Genomic DNA, 15,906 nt, shown 5'->3' on the forward strand with positions numbered 1-15,906 from the left:
GCTATATGGGTAGAGATCAGGAATAAGAAGGGTGCAGTCACAATGTTGGGGGTTTTCTACAGGCCTCCCAACAGCCAGCGGGAGATAGAGGAGCAGATAGGTAGACAGATTTTGGAAAAGAGTAAAAACAACAGGGTTGTGGTGATGGGAGACTTCAACTTCCCCAATATTGACTGGGACTCACTTAGTGCCAGGGGCTTAGACGGGGCGGAGTTTGTAAGGAGCATACAGGACAGCTTCTTAAAACAATATGTAGACAGTCCAACTTGGGAAGGGGCTGTACTGGACCTGGATTGGAGAATGAGCCCGGCCAGGTGGTAGAAGTTTCAGTAGGGGAGCATTTCGGGAACAGTGACCATAATTCAGTAAGTTTTAAAGTGCTGGTGAACAAGGATAAGAGTGGTCCTAGGGTGAATGTGCTAAATTGGGGGCAGGCTAATTATAACAATATGAGGCGGGAACTGAAGAACCTAGATTGCGGGGGCGGATGTTTGCGGGTAAATCAATATCTGACATGTGGGAGGCTTTCAAGTGTCAGTTGAAAGGAATTCAGGACCGGCATATTCCTGTGAGGAAGAAGGATAAATACGTCAAATTTCGGGAACCTTGGATGACGAGAGATATTGTAGGCCTCGTCAAAAAGAAAACGGAGGCATTTGTCAGGGCTAGAAGGCTGGGAACAGACGAAGCCTGTGTGGAATATAAGGAAAGTAGGAAGGAACTTAAGCAAGGAGTCAGGAGGGCTAGAAGGGGTCACGAAAAGTCACTGGCAAATAGGGTTCAGGAAAATCCCAAGGCTTTTTACACGTACATAAAAAGCAAGAGGGTAGCCAGGGAAAGGGTTGGCCCACTGAAGGATAGCCAAGGGAATCTATGTGTGGAGCCAGAGGAAATGGGCGAGGTACTAAATGAATACTTTGCATCAGTATTCACCAAAGAGAAGGAATTGGTGGATGTTGAGTCTGGAGAAGGGTGTGTAGATAGCCTGGGTCACATTGAGATCCAAAAAGACGAGGTGTTGGGCGTCTTGAAAAACATTAAGGTAGATAAGTCCCCAGGGCCTGATGCGATCTAGAATACTGAAGGAGGGTAGAGAGGAAATTGCTGAGGCATTGACAGAAATCTTTGCATCTTCACTGTCTAGGTGATGTCCCGGAGGACTGGAGAATAGCCAATGTTGTTCCTTTGTTTAAGAAGGGTAGCAAGGATAATCCCGGGAACTACCGGCCGGTGAGCCTTATGTCAGTGGTAGGGAAATTACTGGAGAGAATTCTTCGAGACAGGATCTGCTCCCATTTGGAATCAAATGGACGTTTTAGTGAGAGGCAGCATGGTTTTGTCAAGGGCAGGTCGTGTCTCACTAACTTGATAGAGTTTTTCGAGGAGGTCACTAAGATGATTGATGCAGGTAGGGCAGTGGATGTTGTCGAGAGACTTCAGTGAGGCCTTTGACAAGGTCCCTCATGGTAGAGACTGGTGAAGTCACACGGGATCAGGGGTGAGCTGGCAAGATGGATACAGAACTGGCTAAGTCATAGAAGGCAGAGAGTAGCAATGGAAGGATGCTTTTCTAATTGGAGGGCTGTGACCAGTGGTGTTCCACAGGGATCAGTGCTGGGACCTTTGCTGTTCGTAGTATATATAAATGATTTGGAGGAAAATGTAACTGGTCCGATTAGTAAGTTTGCAGACGACACAAAGGTTGGTGGAATTGCGGATAGCGATGAGGACTGTCAGAGGGTACAGCAGGATTTAGATTGTTTGGAGACTTGGGCGGAGAGATGGCAGATGGAGTTTAATGTGGACAAATGCAAGGTAATGCATTTTGGAAGATCTAATGGAGGTAGGGAATATACAGTGAATGGTAGAACCCTCAAGAGTATTGAAAGTCAGAGAGATCTAGGTGTACAGGTCCACAGGTCACTGAAAGGGGCAACACAGGTGGAGAAGGTAGTCAAGAAGGCGTACGGCTTGCTTGCCTTCATTAGCTGGGGCGTTGAGTATAAGAATTGGCATGTCATGTTGCAGCTGTACAGAAACTTAGATAGACCACACTTGGAGTATAGCGTTCAATTCTGGTTGCCACACTACCAGAAGGATATGGAGGCTTTAGAGAGGGTACAGAAGAGATTTACCAGAATGTTGCCTGATATGGAGGGCATTTGCTATGAGGAGCGGTTGAATAAACTAGGTTTGTTCTCACTGGAACGACGGAGGTTGAGGGGCGACCTGATATAGAGGTCTACAAAATTATATGGGGCAGAGACAGAGTGGATAGTCAGAGGCTCTTCCCCAGGGTAGAGGGGTCAATTACTAGGGGACATAGGTTTAAGGTGCGAGGGGAAAGGTTTAGAGTAGATGTACGAGGCAGATTTTTTACACAGAGGGTAGTGGGTGCCTGGAACACGCTGCCGGAGGTGGTGGTGGAAGCAGGGACGATAGTGACATTTAAGGGGCATCTTGACAAATACATGAATAGGATGGGAATAGAGGGATACGGACCCAGGAAGTGTAGAAGATTGTACTTTAGTTGGGCAGCATGGTCTTGGAGGGCCGAAGTGCCTGTTCCTGTGCTGTACTTTTCTTTGTTCTTTGTTTGTTTTTGTGTGACACTAGCAAACCTCGCGGCCAGGATATTTATGCCCCTCCAGTTTAGATGTAACCCTTCCTTCTTATAACGGTCACATCTGCCGCGAAAGAGCTCCCAGTGGTCCAGATAACGGAAACCCTCCCTCCTACACCAGCTGTTTAGCCACGTGTTTAGCTGCTCTGTCTTTCTATTTCTCGCCTCACTGGCACGTGGCACAGGGAGTAATCCCGAGATTAGAACCCTAGAGGTCCTGTCTTTTCACTTTCTGCCTAGCTCCCTGAACTCCTGCTGCAGGACCTGATGTCCCTTCATAGAATAGAATTTACAGTGCAGAAGGAGGCCATTCGGCCCATCGAGTCTGCACCGGCTCCCGGAAAGAGCACCCCACCCAAAATCAACACCTCCACCCTCTTCCCATAACCCAGTAACCCTCCCCAACACTAAGGGCAATTTTGGACACTAAGGGCAATTTAGCATGGCCAATCCACCTAACCTGCACCTAACCGGACCACCCAGAGGAAACCCACACACACACGGGGAGAATGTGCAGACTCCGCACAGACTTCCTGCCTATGTCGTTAGTACCAATATGTACAACGACCTCTGCATATTTGCACTCCCCCTTCAGGATGCCCGCTACACGTTCGGAGACATCCTGGACCCTGGACTATTATGTAAATAGGTCAACTCGAGAAGAGGCCATACTGGACCCGGTATTGGGGAATGATCCCGGCCAGTTGGTTGAAGTTTCAGTCGGTGATTACTTTGGGAATAGCGATCACAATTCCATAAGTTTTAGAATACTCATGGACAAAGACAAGAGTGGCCCTAAAGGAAGAGTGCTAAATTGGGGAAAGGCCAAGTATAACTAAATTCGGCAGGAGCGAGGGAATGTGGATTGGGAGCAGCTGTTTCAGGGTAAATCCACATTTCAAATGTGGGAGTCTTTCAAGGAAAGATTGATTAGAGTGCAGGACAGACATGTCCCTGTGAAAATGAGGGATACAAATGGCAAGATTAGGGAACCATGGTTGACGGGTGGAATTGTGAGACTAGCTAAAATGAAAAAGGAAGCATACATAAGATCTAGGAGACTTAAAACTGATGAAGCTTTGGAGGAATATCGGGAAAGTAGGACAAATCTCAAACGCGCAATAAAGAGGGCTAAAAGGGGTGTTGAAATATCTTTGGCCAACAGGGTTAAGGAAAACCCCAAAGCCTTTTATTCGTAAACAAGGAGCAAGAGGGTAACTAGAGAAAGGATTGGCCCACTCAAAGACAAAAGAGGGAATTTATGCGTGGAGTCAGAGGAAATGGGCGAGATTCTTAATGAGTACTTTGCATCGGTAGTCATCAAGGAGAGGGACATGACGGATGTTGAGGCTAGGGATGGATGTTTAAATACTCTAGGTCAAGTCGGCATGAGGAAGGGGGAAGTTTTGGGCATTCTAAAAGGCATTAAGGTGGACAAGTCCCCAGGTCCAGATGGGGTCTATCCCAGGTTACTGTGGGAAACGAGGGACGAAATAGCTGGGGCCTTAACAGATATCTTTGCAGCATCCTTGAGCACGGGTGAGGTCCCGGAGGACTAGAGAATTGCTAATGTTTTCCCTTTGTTTAAGAAGTGTAGCAGGGATAATCCAGGGAATTATAGACCTGTGAGCTTGACGTCCGTGGTAGGCAAACTGTTGGAGAAGATACTGAGGGATAGAATCGATTCACATTTGGAAGAAAATAGACTTATCAGTGATAGGCAGCATGGTTTTGTGCAGGGAATAGAATTCATTGAGGGAGTGACAACGTTAATTGATGAGGGAAGGGCTGTAGATGTCATATACATGGACTTCAGTAAAGCATTTGATAAAGTTTCCCATGGCAGGTTGATGGAAAAAGTGAAGTCATATGGGGTTCAGGGTGTACTAGCTAGATGGATAAAGAACTGGCTGGGCAACAGGAGACAGAGAGTAGTGGTGGAAGGGAGTGTCTCAAAATGGAGAAAGGTGACTAGTGGTGTTCCACAGGGATCCGTGCTCGGACCACTGTTGTTTGTGATATACATAAATGATCTGGACGAAGGTATAGGTGGTCTGATTAGCAAGTTTGCAGATGATACTAAGATTGGTGGAGTTGCAGATAGTGAGGAGGACTGTCAGAGAATACAGCAAAATATAGATAGATTGGAGAGTTGGGCAGAGAAATGGCAGATGGAGTTCAATCCAGGCAAATGCGAGGTGATTCATTTTGGAAGATCTAATTCAAGAGCGGACTATACGGTCAATGGAAGAGTCCTGGGGAAAATTGATTTACAGAGAGATCTGGGAGTTCAGGTCCATTGTACCCTGAAGGTGGCAACGCAGGTCGATAGAGTGGTCAAGAAGGCATACAGCATGCTTGCTTTCATCGGACGGGGTATTGAGTACAAGAGTCGGCAGGTCATGTTACAGTTGTATAGGACTTTGGTTAGGCCACATTTGGAATACTGCGTGCAGTTCTGGTCGCCACATTACCAGAAGGATGTGGATGCTTTAGAGAGGGTGCAGAGGAGGTTCACCAGGATGTTGCCTGGTATGGAGGGTGCTAGCTATGAAGAAAGGTTGAGTAGATTATGATTGTTTTCGTTGGAAAGACGGAGGTTGAGAGGAGACCTGATTGAGGTCTACAAAATTATGAGAGGTATGGACAGGGTGGATAGCAACAAGCTTTTTCCAAGAGTGGGGGTGTCAATTACAAGGGATCACGATTTCAAGATGAGAGGGGGAAAGTTTAAGGGAGATGTGCGTGGTAAGTTTTTTACCCAGCGGGTGGTGGGTGCCTGGAACGCTTTGCCAGCGGAGGTGGTAGAGGCGGGCACGATAGCATCATTTAAGATGCATCTAGACAGATATATGAACGGGCGGGAAACAGAGGGAAGTAGATCCTTGGAATTAGGCGACAGGTTTAGATAAAGGATCTGGATGGGGTGGTGTTTGTGCAGTGTGTCCAGGAAGCTTTTCTAACGCAGTATGTAGATTGTCCGACCAGAGGAGGGGCAATATTGGATTTAGTACTGGGTAATGAGCCAGGGCAAGTGATAGATTTGTTAGTGGGGGAGCATTTTGGAGATAGTGATCACAATTCTGTGACTTTCACTTTAGTAATGGAGAGGGATAGGTACGTGCAACAGGGCAAGGTTTACAATTGGGGGAAGGGTAAATACGATGTTGTCAGACAAGAATTGAAGTGCATAAGTTGGGAACATAGGCTGGCAGGGAAGGACACAAATGAAATGTGGAACTTGTTCAAGGAACAGGTGCTACGTGTCCTTGATATGTATGTCCCTTTCAGGCAGGGAAGAGATGGTCGAGTGAGGGAACCATGGTTGACAAGAGAGGTTGAATGTCTTGTTAAGAGGAAAAAGGTGACTTATGTAAGGCTGAGGAAACAAGGTTCAGACAGGGCATTGGAGGGATACAAGATAGCCAGGAGGGAACTGAAGAAAGGGATTAGGAGAGCTAAGAGAGGGCATGAACAATCTTTGGCGGGTAGGATCAAGGAAAACCCCAAGGCCTTTTACATATATGTGAGAAATATGAGAATGACTAGAGCGAGGGTAGGTCCGATCAAGGACAGTAGCGGGAGATTGTGTATTGAGTCTGAAGAGATAGGAGAGGTCTTGAACGAGTACTTTTCTTCTGTATTTACAAATGAGAGGGGCGATATTGTTGGAGAGGACAGTGTGAAACAGATTGGTAAGCTCGAGGAAATACTTGTTAGGAAGGAAGATGTGTTGGGCATTTTGAAAAACTTGAGGATAGACAAGTCCCCCGGGCCTGACGGGATATATCCAAGGATTCTATGGGAAGCAAGAGATGAAATTGCAGAGCCGTTGGCAATGATCTTTTCGTCCTCACTGTCAACAGGGGTGGTACCAGGGGATTGGAGAGTGGCGAATGTCGTGCCCCTGTTCAAAAAAGGGACTAGGGATAACCCTGGGAATTACAGGCCAGTTAGTCTTACTTCGGTGGTAGGCAAAGTAATGGAAAGGGTACTGAAGGATAGGATTTCTGAGCATCTGGAAAGACACTGCTTGATTAGGGATAGTCAGCACGGATTTGTGAGGGGTAGGTCTTGCCTTACAAATCTTATTGAATTCTTTGAGGAGGTGACCAAGCATGTGGATGAAGGTAAAGCAGTGGATGTAGTGTACATGGATTTTAGTAAGGCATTTGATAAAGTTCCCCATGGTAGGCTTATGCAGAAAGTAAGGAGGCATGGGATAGTGGGAAATTTGGCCAGTTGGATAACAAACTGGCTAACCGATAGAAGTCAGAGAGTGGTGGTGGATGGCAAATATTCAGCCTGGATCCCAGTTACCAGTGGCGTACCGCAGGGATCAGTTCTGGGTCCTCTGCTGTTTGTGATTTTCATTAATGACTTGGATGAGGGAGTTGAAGGGTGGGTCAGTAAATTTGCAGATGATACGAAGATTGGTGGAGTTGTGGATAGTAAGGAGGGCTGTTGTCGGCTGCAAAGAGACATAGATAGGATGCAGAGCTGGGCTGAGAAGTGGCAGATGGAGTTTAACCCTGAAAAGTGTGAGGTTGTCCATTTTGGAAGGACAAATATGAATGCGGAATACAGGGTTAACGGTAGAGTTCTTGGCAATGTGGAGGAGCAGAGAGATCTTGGGGTCTATGTTCATACATCTTTGAAAGTTGCCACTCAAGTGGATAGAGTTGTGAAGAAGGCCTATGGTGTGCTCGCGTTCATTAACAGAGGGATTGAATTTAAGAGCCGTGAGGTGATGATGCAGCTGTACAAAACTTTGGTAAGGCCACATTTGGAGTACTGTGTACAGTTCTGGTCGCCTCATTTTAGGAAGGATGTGGAAGCTCTGGAAAAGGTGCAAAGAAGATTTACCAGGATGTTGCCTGGAATGGAGAGTAGGTCTTACGAGGAAAGGTTGAGGGTGCTAGGCCTTTTCTCATTAGAACGGAGAAGGATGAGGGGCGACTTGATAGAGGTTTATAAGATGATCAGGGGAATAGATAGAGTAGACAGTCAGAGACTTTTTCCCCGGGTGGAACAAACCATTACAAGGGGACATAAATTTAAGGTGAAAGGTGGAAGATATAGGAGGGATATCAGAGGTAGGTTCTTTACCCAGAGAGTAGTGGGGGCATGGAATGCACTGCCTGTGGAAGTAGTTGAGTCGGAAACATTAGGGACCTTCAAGCAGCTATTGGATAGGTACATGGATTACGGTTAAATGATATAGTGTAGATTTATTTGTTCTCAAGGGCAGCACGGTAGCATTGTGGATAGCACAATTGCTTCACAGCTCCAGGGTCCCAGGTTCGATTCCGGCTTGGGTCACTGACTGTGCGGAGTCTGCACGTCCTCCCCGTGTCTGCGTGGGTTTCCTCCGGGTGCTCCGGTTTCCTCCCACAATCCAAAGATGTGCAGGTTAGGTGAATTGGCCAATGATAAATTGTCCTTAATGTCCAAATTGCCCTCGGTGTTGGGTGAAGGTGTTGAGTTTGGGTAGGGTGCTCTTTCCAAGAGCCGGTGCAGACTCAAAGGGCCGAATGGCCTCCTTCTGCACTGTAAATTCAATGATAATCTATGATTAATCTAGGACAAAGGTTCGGCACAACATCGTGGGCCGAAGGGCCTGTTCTGTGCTGTATTTTCTATGTTCTATGTTCTATGGCGCAGGCTGGGAGGGCCGAAGGGCCTGTTCCTGTGCTGTAATTTTCTTTGTTCTTGTTATGGCACCAGGGAGGCAACATACCACCCTGGAGTCTCTTTCACGTCCACAGAAGCGCCTATCTGTGCCCCTGATTATAGAGTCCCCCATGACTATTGCTCTTCTGCGCTTTGACCCTCCCTTCTGAACATCAGTTAGCTGTGATGCCACTGCTCTGGCTGCTGCTGTTTTCCCCTGATAGGCTGTCCCCCCGACAGTATCCAAAGGGGTATACCTGTTCGAGAGGGGGACAACCACAGGGGATTCCTGCACTGACTGCCTGCCCTTTCTGGTGGTCACCCATTTCTCTGCCTGCACCTTGGGTGTGACCACATTTATATAACTGCGATCTATGACGCTTTCCGCCACCTGCATGCTCCTAAGTGCATCCAACTGTCTGTGCGGAGTCTGCATGTCCTCCCCGTGTCTGCGTGGGTTTCCTCCGGGTGCTCCGGTTTCCTCCCACAGACCAAAGATGAGCAGGTTAGATGGATTGGCCATGATAAATTGCCCTTAGTGTCCAGAATTGCCCTTAGTGTTGGGTGGGGTTACTGGGTTATGGGGATAGGGTGGAGGTGTTGACTTTGGGTAGGCTGCTCTTTCCAAGAGCTGGTGCAGACTCGACGGGTCGAATGGCCTCCTTCTGCACAGTAAATTCTATGTAAATTCTATGTAACTGCTGCTCCAACCGAACCATGCGGTCTGTGAGGAGCTCCAGTTGGGTGCACTTTCTGCAGATGAAGCCATCCGGGACGCTGGAAGCCTCCCGGACCTGCCACATCTCAGTCAGAGCACTGCACCCCACTAACTGACATCGCGTCAATTAATTAGTTAATTACATTTTTAAAACAATTTTTTTTAAAGTTACTGTTGTACTATATGTTACTATATGTTTCCTAGCACTAGATTTCTACTATAAATTTAAATGCTAAATACAGTACTCTCCGATCTCTGGCTTAGATACCCCTCTAAATTATAATTAAGTAATTATGTTTAATTAGTTTAACAAAGCTTAATTTTTTTTAATATAGTGTAGATTCCCAACCAGCCAATCAGGTCACAGCTTTACTGTGATGTCACGTCAGTTCCCCCCCCCCCCCCCCCCCCCCCCCCACACAATTTGAAAAGGTAATAAAAATGAAAATAAATAAAAATCACTTACATTTCCCAGGTTCTCAGACACTCTCTGGTTCTCTCCCTGCAGATTAAAAGTTACAGGCCGGAAGAAAGAGAGAACACAGAACAGGAGGGAAAAAGCACCTTCTTCGTCATCCTGGCATTTAGTACCAGTAAGTTGCTTCAACATTCCTGGTCCACACCCAACACGTGCCAGGTTTCGAGGGTTAGTATTTCCAGTAGGATACTTCAAAGAGATTTGGAATGCAAGCCACCCTTTCCCAACCTTGAAAGATCCCAAATCACAAGACGGCCAATCAAGACACTTTTCTTCACGTGTAGTCGGTGCTGCAAGCAGCCAATTTACACCCAGTAAGGTCTCACGAAGAGCGATGAGATAATGATCATTAGTGATTATAGTTGAGCAGGCTGGGAGGGCCAAAGGGCCTGTTCCTGTGCTGTAATTTTCTTTGTATAAATCTTGGCCTCACACTCCCCTGTTGAATCATAGAATTTACAGTGCAGAAGGAGGCCATTCGGCCCATCGAGCCTGTACCAGCCCTTGGAAAGAGCACCCTACCCAAGCCCACACCCCATCCCCGTAATCCACTAACCCCTTTTTGGACACTAAGGCAATTTATCATTGGCCAATCCACCGAAGCTGCACATCTTTGGACTGTGGGAGGAAACCGGAGCACCCGGAGGAAACCCACGTGCACACGGGGAGAACGTGCAGACTCCGCACAGACAGTGACCCAAGCCGGGAATCGAACCCGGGTCCCTGGCGCTGTGAGGCAACAATGCTAACCACTGTGCTACCGTGCCTGCCCTGTTCTTCTTCGAAACGGGACATTTTCCCTTCACTTCACATTCAGGAAGATGGTGGCCGATCTGATTGCAGACTCAAGGCCACTTTCCTGCCGACCCTTCGGTACTCTTGTTGGTCTAGAATCTGTCCACCTTTGCCTTAAAAATATTCAATGACCCCCGCCTCGACTCCATTCTCTCAGGAAGAGGGTTCAACAGACTCATGGCCCTCAGAAGCAAATTCTCTTCATCCCTATCCTAATAGGAGATGCCTCCCTCGGTCCCTCTTTCTCTCCACTTGAGTGGAGAGAGCAAAAAAAAAAAAAAAAAAAAGGGAAAATTAATTTAAATAAATTGAAACGGTACCTGGCTTGCTGAACAGAAGTTGTACACTTCGGAGCTCCACATCAAACTTTTCATAGGCACGTTCCAGAATTTCCTCCAATGATAAGCCTGGGGATGTTGCTTTTTGGTCATTGTGGTTAATGCTGTTTAACTGCAGAACAGTAAAACTTGGTAACTTGTACATGCTTTGTTATTCATAGCTGGACATATAATTCAAGAGTTCAAATGTAAAAGAAGGTGTGAAGGCTTAAATTCTGTGCAGAGCCCGAAACAGTTGATCAGCATTTTTGTTGATTCAATATAATAATAAGAATAAGAATCTTTGTCATAAGTCGGCTTACATTGACACTGCGATGAAGTTACTGTGAAAAGCCCCTAGTCGCCACATTCCGGCGCCTGTTCGGGTACACAGAGGGAGAATTCAGAATGTCCAATTCACCTAACAGCATGTCTTTTGGGACTTATGGGAGGAAACCGGAGCACCCGGAGGAAACCTACGCAGACACGGGGAGAACGTGCAGACTCCGCACAGACATTGAGCCAAGCCGGGAATCGAACCTGGAGCTGTGAAGCAATAGTGCTAACCACTGTGCTACCGCTTCAAGGCTTTGAAGTGAAGGACCCGACCTGCCTATAGGTTTTGATAAACTTTTCATTGACCGGTCACTCTAGAACTAGAAAAAAAGCAAGTTGCTTTCAGGTATCTCAAAGCCAGTTAGAACACAGCATCTACTTCGGGGAGCGGTGAAGAATCTGCAATTCTTTTCAATATACAGAAAACAGCAACCTTTTAGAAAAAAACATTATTGCTGCTGTGTCCAAGTTTCCCACACCACATACCACAAGCAGCTGAGACCTGCTCCCAGATCTGCCGAAACTGTTCTTAATCAGCTCTGAGGGTAGTGTGTGGGAGCAGCCGGTGACGCTTCTGATAGCTTACCCTTCCTGTTTTGTGGGTGGTATGCAATCTCTGCTTCATCATTTCCCCAGTGGCACAGCAGAAATTTAACAATTCATCGATCTGGCTGATCTCTCACATTAATTTACAATTTACCACTTGACGGTGGCCTACTCTCATCATTGTTCATATTTGTCATAAAAAGAAGTCCACAATCTTACCACAACTATTCATGCATTTAAGAGCTGCTATACTACTTGCTGAAAGATGTTTATCGAGGTTAGCAACCACGGGGTAATGCTGTGTAACAGCTAGGGCTGACTTTTCATCATTCCAACAGCTACACTGTGGAGGAAGCACAGATCTCAAGAGTCATGAATTTAAAAGTTTGGGATTGATCAATCCCAGGGGGTTCCGGGGAAATCTCTTCACCCAGAGCTGCCAGATCATGGCACTTGTTACCACTTGCGATGAACGGCACCGATGCCGCAAAGCAGTTGAGGCAGATGGAAAAGGAAAGATCTGCTGACGGGGTGAAAGAAAGCTCATCCTCCTCTGCTCCAATGAGAAAAGCCCTAGCCCCCTCAACCTTTCCTCATAAGACCTATCCTGCAAACCAGGCAGCATCCTGGTAAATCTCCTTTGCACCCTTTCTAATGCTTCCACATCTTTCTGATAATGAGGTGACCAGAACTGCACACAATACTCCAAATATGGTCTCACCAGGGTCATGTATAGTTGCACATAGCCCCGCGGCTCTTAAACCCCTGTTAATAAACGCTAACACACTATAGGCCTTCTTCACGGCTCCATCCATTTGAGTGGCAACCTTAAGAGGTCTGTGGACATGAACCCCAAGATCTCTCTGTTCCTCCACATTCCTCAGAAGCCTGCCGTTGACCCTGTAATCCGCATTCAAATTTGTCCGATCTAAATGAATCGCCTCGCACTTATCAGGGTTAAACTCCATCTGCCATTTTTCGGCCCAGCTCTGCATCCTATCAACGTCTCTTTGCAGATGTCTCTTTGGGGTTCTCAAAACCCTGGCCGATAGGAAAAGAACCTGCCTCTGACATCTCCCCTATACATTCCTCCAATCACCTTAAAATTATGTCCCCTCGTGACAGCCATTTCCGCCCTGGGGAAAAGTCTCTGGCTATCCACTCTATCCATGCCTCGCATCACCTTGTACACCTCTATCAAGTCACCTCTCTGCCTTCTTCGCTCCAGTGAGAAAAGCCCGAGCTTTGTTACTTTTGCACCCATCCAAAATCTCTCTGCCTATCTGCTCCTCTATCTCTCGTTGGCAGTTTTGGATCCTGAAATAAACACCCAACATTGAGATTTCCCACTTCCTGTTCCTGAGCTCTACCCAGATTGCCTCATTGTATAGTCCCTCCGAGGTGCCCTCCCACAGTCGGGCTATAATATTCTCCTTAACCAGTAATGCTACTCCCCCACCCCTCTATCTCTCCTGAAGCTTCTATATCCTCCAACATTCAGCTTACTGCCTAACTCCATGAACGCCTTCTGCAGGACCTCAATCACTCTTCCTGCCTATGTCGTTAGTATCTGTGTACTACGACCTCTGGCTGTTTGCCCTCCCCCTTCAGGATGTCCTGTTCGACCAGAGACATCCTTGACCCTGCCATCAGGGAGGCAATATACCATCCTGGCGTCTCTTTCACATCCATAGAAGCGCCTTTCTGTGACCCTTACTCTACAGTCCCCTACAACTATCGCTCTCCTGAACTTGGCTCTCCCCTGATGAGCAACAGAGCCAGTTGTGGTGCCACTGTTCTGGCTGCTGCTGTTTTCCCCTGAAAGGCTGTCACCCCCGCCCCCAACAGTATCCAAAATGGTATACCTGTTAGAGAGGGAGACAGCTACAGGGGATTCCTGCACTGACTGCCTGCCCTTTCAAGTGGTCACCCATCTGCCTGCCTGCACCTTGGGTGTGACCACATTTTTATAACTGCGATCTATGACGCTTTCCGCCACCTGCATGCTCCCAAGTGCATCCAACTGATGCTCCAACCGAACCACACGATCTGTGAGGAGGTGCAATTGGTTAAACTTCCTGCAGACGTAGTCGACCGGAACGCTGGAAGCGTCACAGATCTCCCACATCTCACAGTTCGAGCACTGCACCACACTAAGTGACATTTAAGTTAATTAATTAAAAATAAATAATTAAATTGTTATTAAGTCCCTGGTGCTAGATTTGTACTGTATAATTAAGTGCTAAATACTCATCTCTGCCCTCACATTCAGTTCCTCTCTACCTTGTTAATTAATTTGTTTTTTTATCACAGATTCCCGACCAGCCAATCAGGTCACAGCTTTACTGGGACGTCACCTCCCATTTTTTTCCCCCCACAATTTGAAAAGAGAGAGAGACACAGGCGCAAAGTGCCACTTACCTTCCCAGGCTGCACTCCGGATTTCTCGCACTAAGCTTCACTCCCGATATTCTCCATTAAAAATTCACCTGACTGCCTGTAGTGGACCCACATTTCTATAGCCAAACCTTTCCTTTTTGCATATGTATAAAAGCCTTTATAGTCTGTTGTTATGTATATTGCAAGAGTGCAGCTTCAACAACATTCAAAAAGTTCAACACTTTCCAGGACAAAGCAGCCCACTTGATTGGCATCCTAGCCACAAACATTCACTCCCTCCATCACCGACCAGAGGCACAAGTGTGTACCGTCTACACGATGCACTGCAGGACCTCACCAAGGCTCCTTGGGTGGCACCTTCCAAACCCATGACTGCTGCCCTGCAGAAGGACACGGTCAGCAGACACACGAGGGCACCACCACCTCGAAGTTCCCCTCCAAGTCACTCACCATCCTGACTTGGGAATATATCACCATTCATTCACTGTTGCTGGGTCAAAAATCTGGAATTCTTTCCCTACCAACACTGTGGGTGTACCTACACCACACGGACTGCAGCGACTCAAGATCACCACCACCAAGGGGTAATTAGAGACGGGCAATAAATGCTGGCCTTGAGAGCGACACTTACATCCAATAAATTAATTTTTTTTTTAAATCCTCAATTTGGTGCAGTCCACAAATTCCCGAACACAGATCATAAATATAAACAGAGGTCTCAGGAGCAATCTTTGTTGAGCATCACATCCCACCTTGCACAATACTGACTGAACACCTTCAACTCCCACTTTGGCATCTGTTTCACTGACCGTTTCCCACATATTCTGCACCTTGCCTCGATGCGGCACGCTCTGACTTTAATCATAGGTCTACTGCGTTGCCCAAGTTACAACTTCATTTTTATAGGTTATTAAAAATTCAACTTAGGTGACCTGACAATTCCTGCACATCCAACGGAGGTTAACAATCCTCTACAAAGGCAAGAGCGTTAATGGAAACCACGCATTGTCATACCTGTAAACTACCAAAGTCCACAATCAGTAAATTTGAATTCACATCATAAAAGCCCGTCTGTGGGACCACGAGGTAGGATGGTTTAAAGTTGATTTGGAGATCAAAGGTTTTCCGCGTTTCAATAACATATGACAGACCTGGGTAAATATTTAAGCAAACAATTGCATTATACATACATAAGTAAAACTTGGAATGGGGCATTTCCTTTTCCAAAACACAAAAAACAAAGAAACACTATGGCTAAATCAGATTGGATGTAAAAGGATTGAATGGAGGCTGGCCGCCTCACAGCTTCCATTTTCTAGACATTACAAATTTTTACCTGTTGCAGTCTTTTCTTTGATTTCCTCCAACTTCAGTAACGTGGCTGAAGTCAGCTGCTCAAGATCAAGCCCTCGGTTAGTCTGGAAAAACTCGACCAAACTGTTTATGGTTTGCTGCAAAAGGAAAGGAAATGAGACAATCAATTTATTCTCAAAAATCTGAGGCAGAGAAAAAAAACAGCGTAAAAATTAAGCATCTTCAAAACACAACAGCTAACAGCAAATACAGAAAATTAAAAGTTTCGGGTTGAGAAGATGTTACATGGTTTATCAAAGCTCATCTCTCTTGTACCCAGGTCTTGCATCCATTGCAATCTGAGCACTCGTGTCTTTGATTGTACTTTGTCTCTGATGTGAACTGTATACCACCTTCTGAAAATGTCCTTTCCAATTTATTTTTCAGAAATTTAAGTATACAGGTTCTCTGATCAACTTTACTCATATCCTTTAATATTTTATAAAACCCTGTGACGTTCTCTCACTCGCTCCTCGAGGGAATACAGTTCAAAGTTCTTCTAACCTTCCGTCTCAGCTCATGTCTTGTGTGTTGGATCGTACTTTTATCTATTGATGCTCAGGCTCAGGGTGAGATAGCAGCTGGGGAAATTACTGTTGTGAAGCCAATCACTTTGTACTTCCGGGTGTCTAACTGGAGGAAACGGCTTCCAAAATAGGATACATCG

The 15,906-nt window shown here is 46.3% G+C and overlaps 1 protein-coding gene across 1 annotated transcript in view; it reads right to left on the reverse strand.

Moving 5' to 3' along the window:
- vps13c (vacuolar protein sorting 13 homolog C) overlaps window positions 1–15,906 on the reverse strand; it is a 473,104-nt gene that overhangs the window by 334,020 nt on the left and 123,178 nt on the right. The window contains 3 exon segments of the mRNA XM_072493103.1: window positions 10,608–10,737; window positions 14,901–15,037; window positions 15,223–15,337. Of these exon segments, the coding sequence (XP_072349204.1) occupies window positions 10,608–10,737; window positions 14,901–15,037; window positions 15,223–15,337 (382 nt within the window).

This window comes from Scyliorhinus torazame, chromosome 30 (assembly GCF_047496885.1).
Source record: "Scyliorhinus torazame isolate Kashiwa2021f chromosome 30, sScyTor2.1, whole genome shotgun sequence".
Taxonomy (NCBI): domain Eukaryota; kingdom Metazoa; phylum Chordata; class Chondrichthyes; order Carcharhiniformes; family Scyliorhinidae; genus Scyliorhinus; species Scyliorhinus torazame.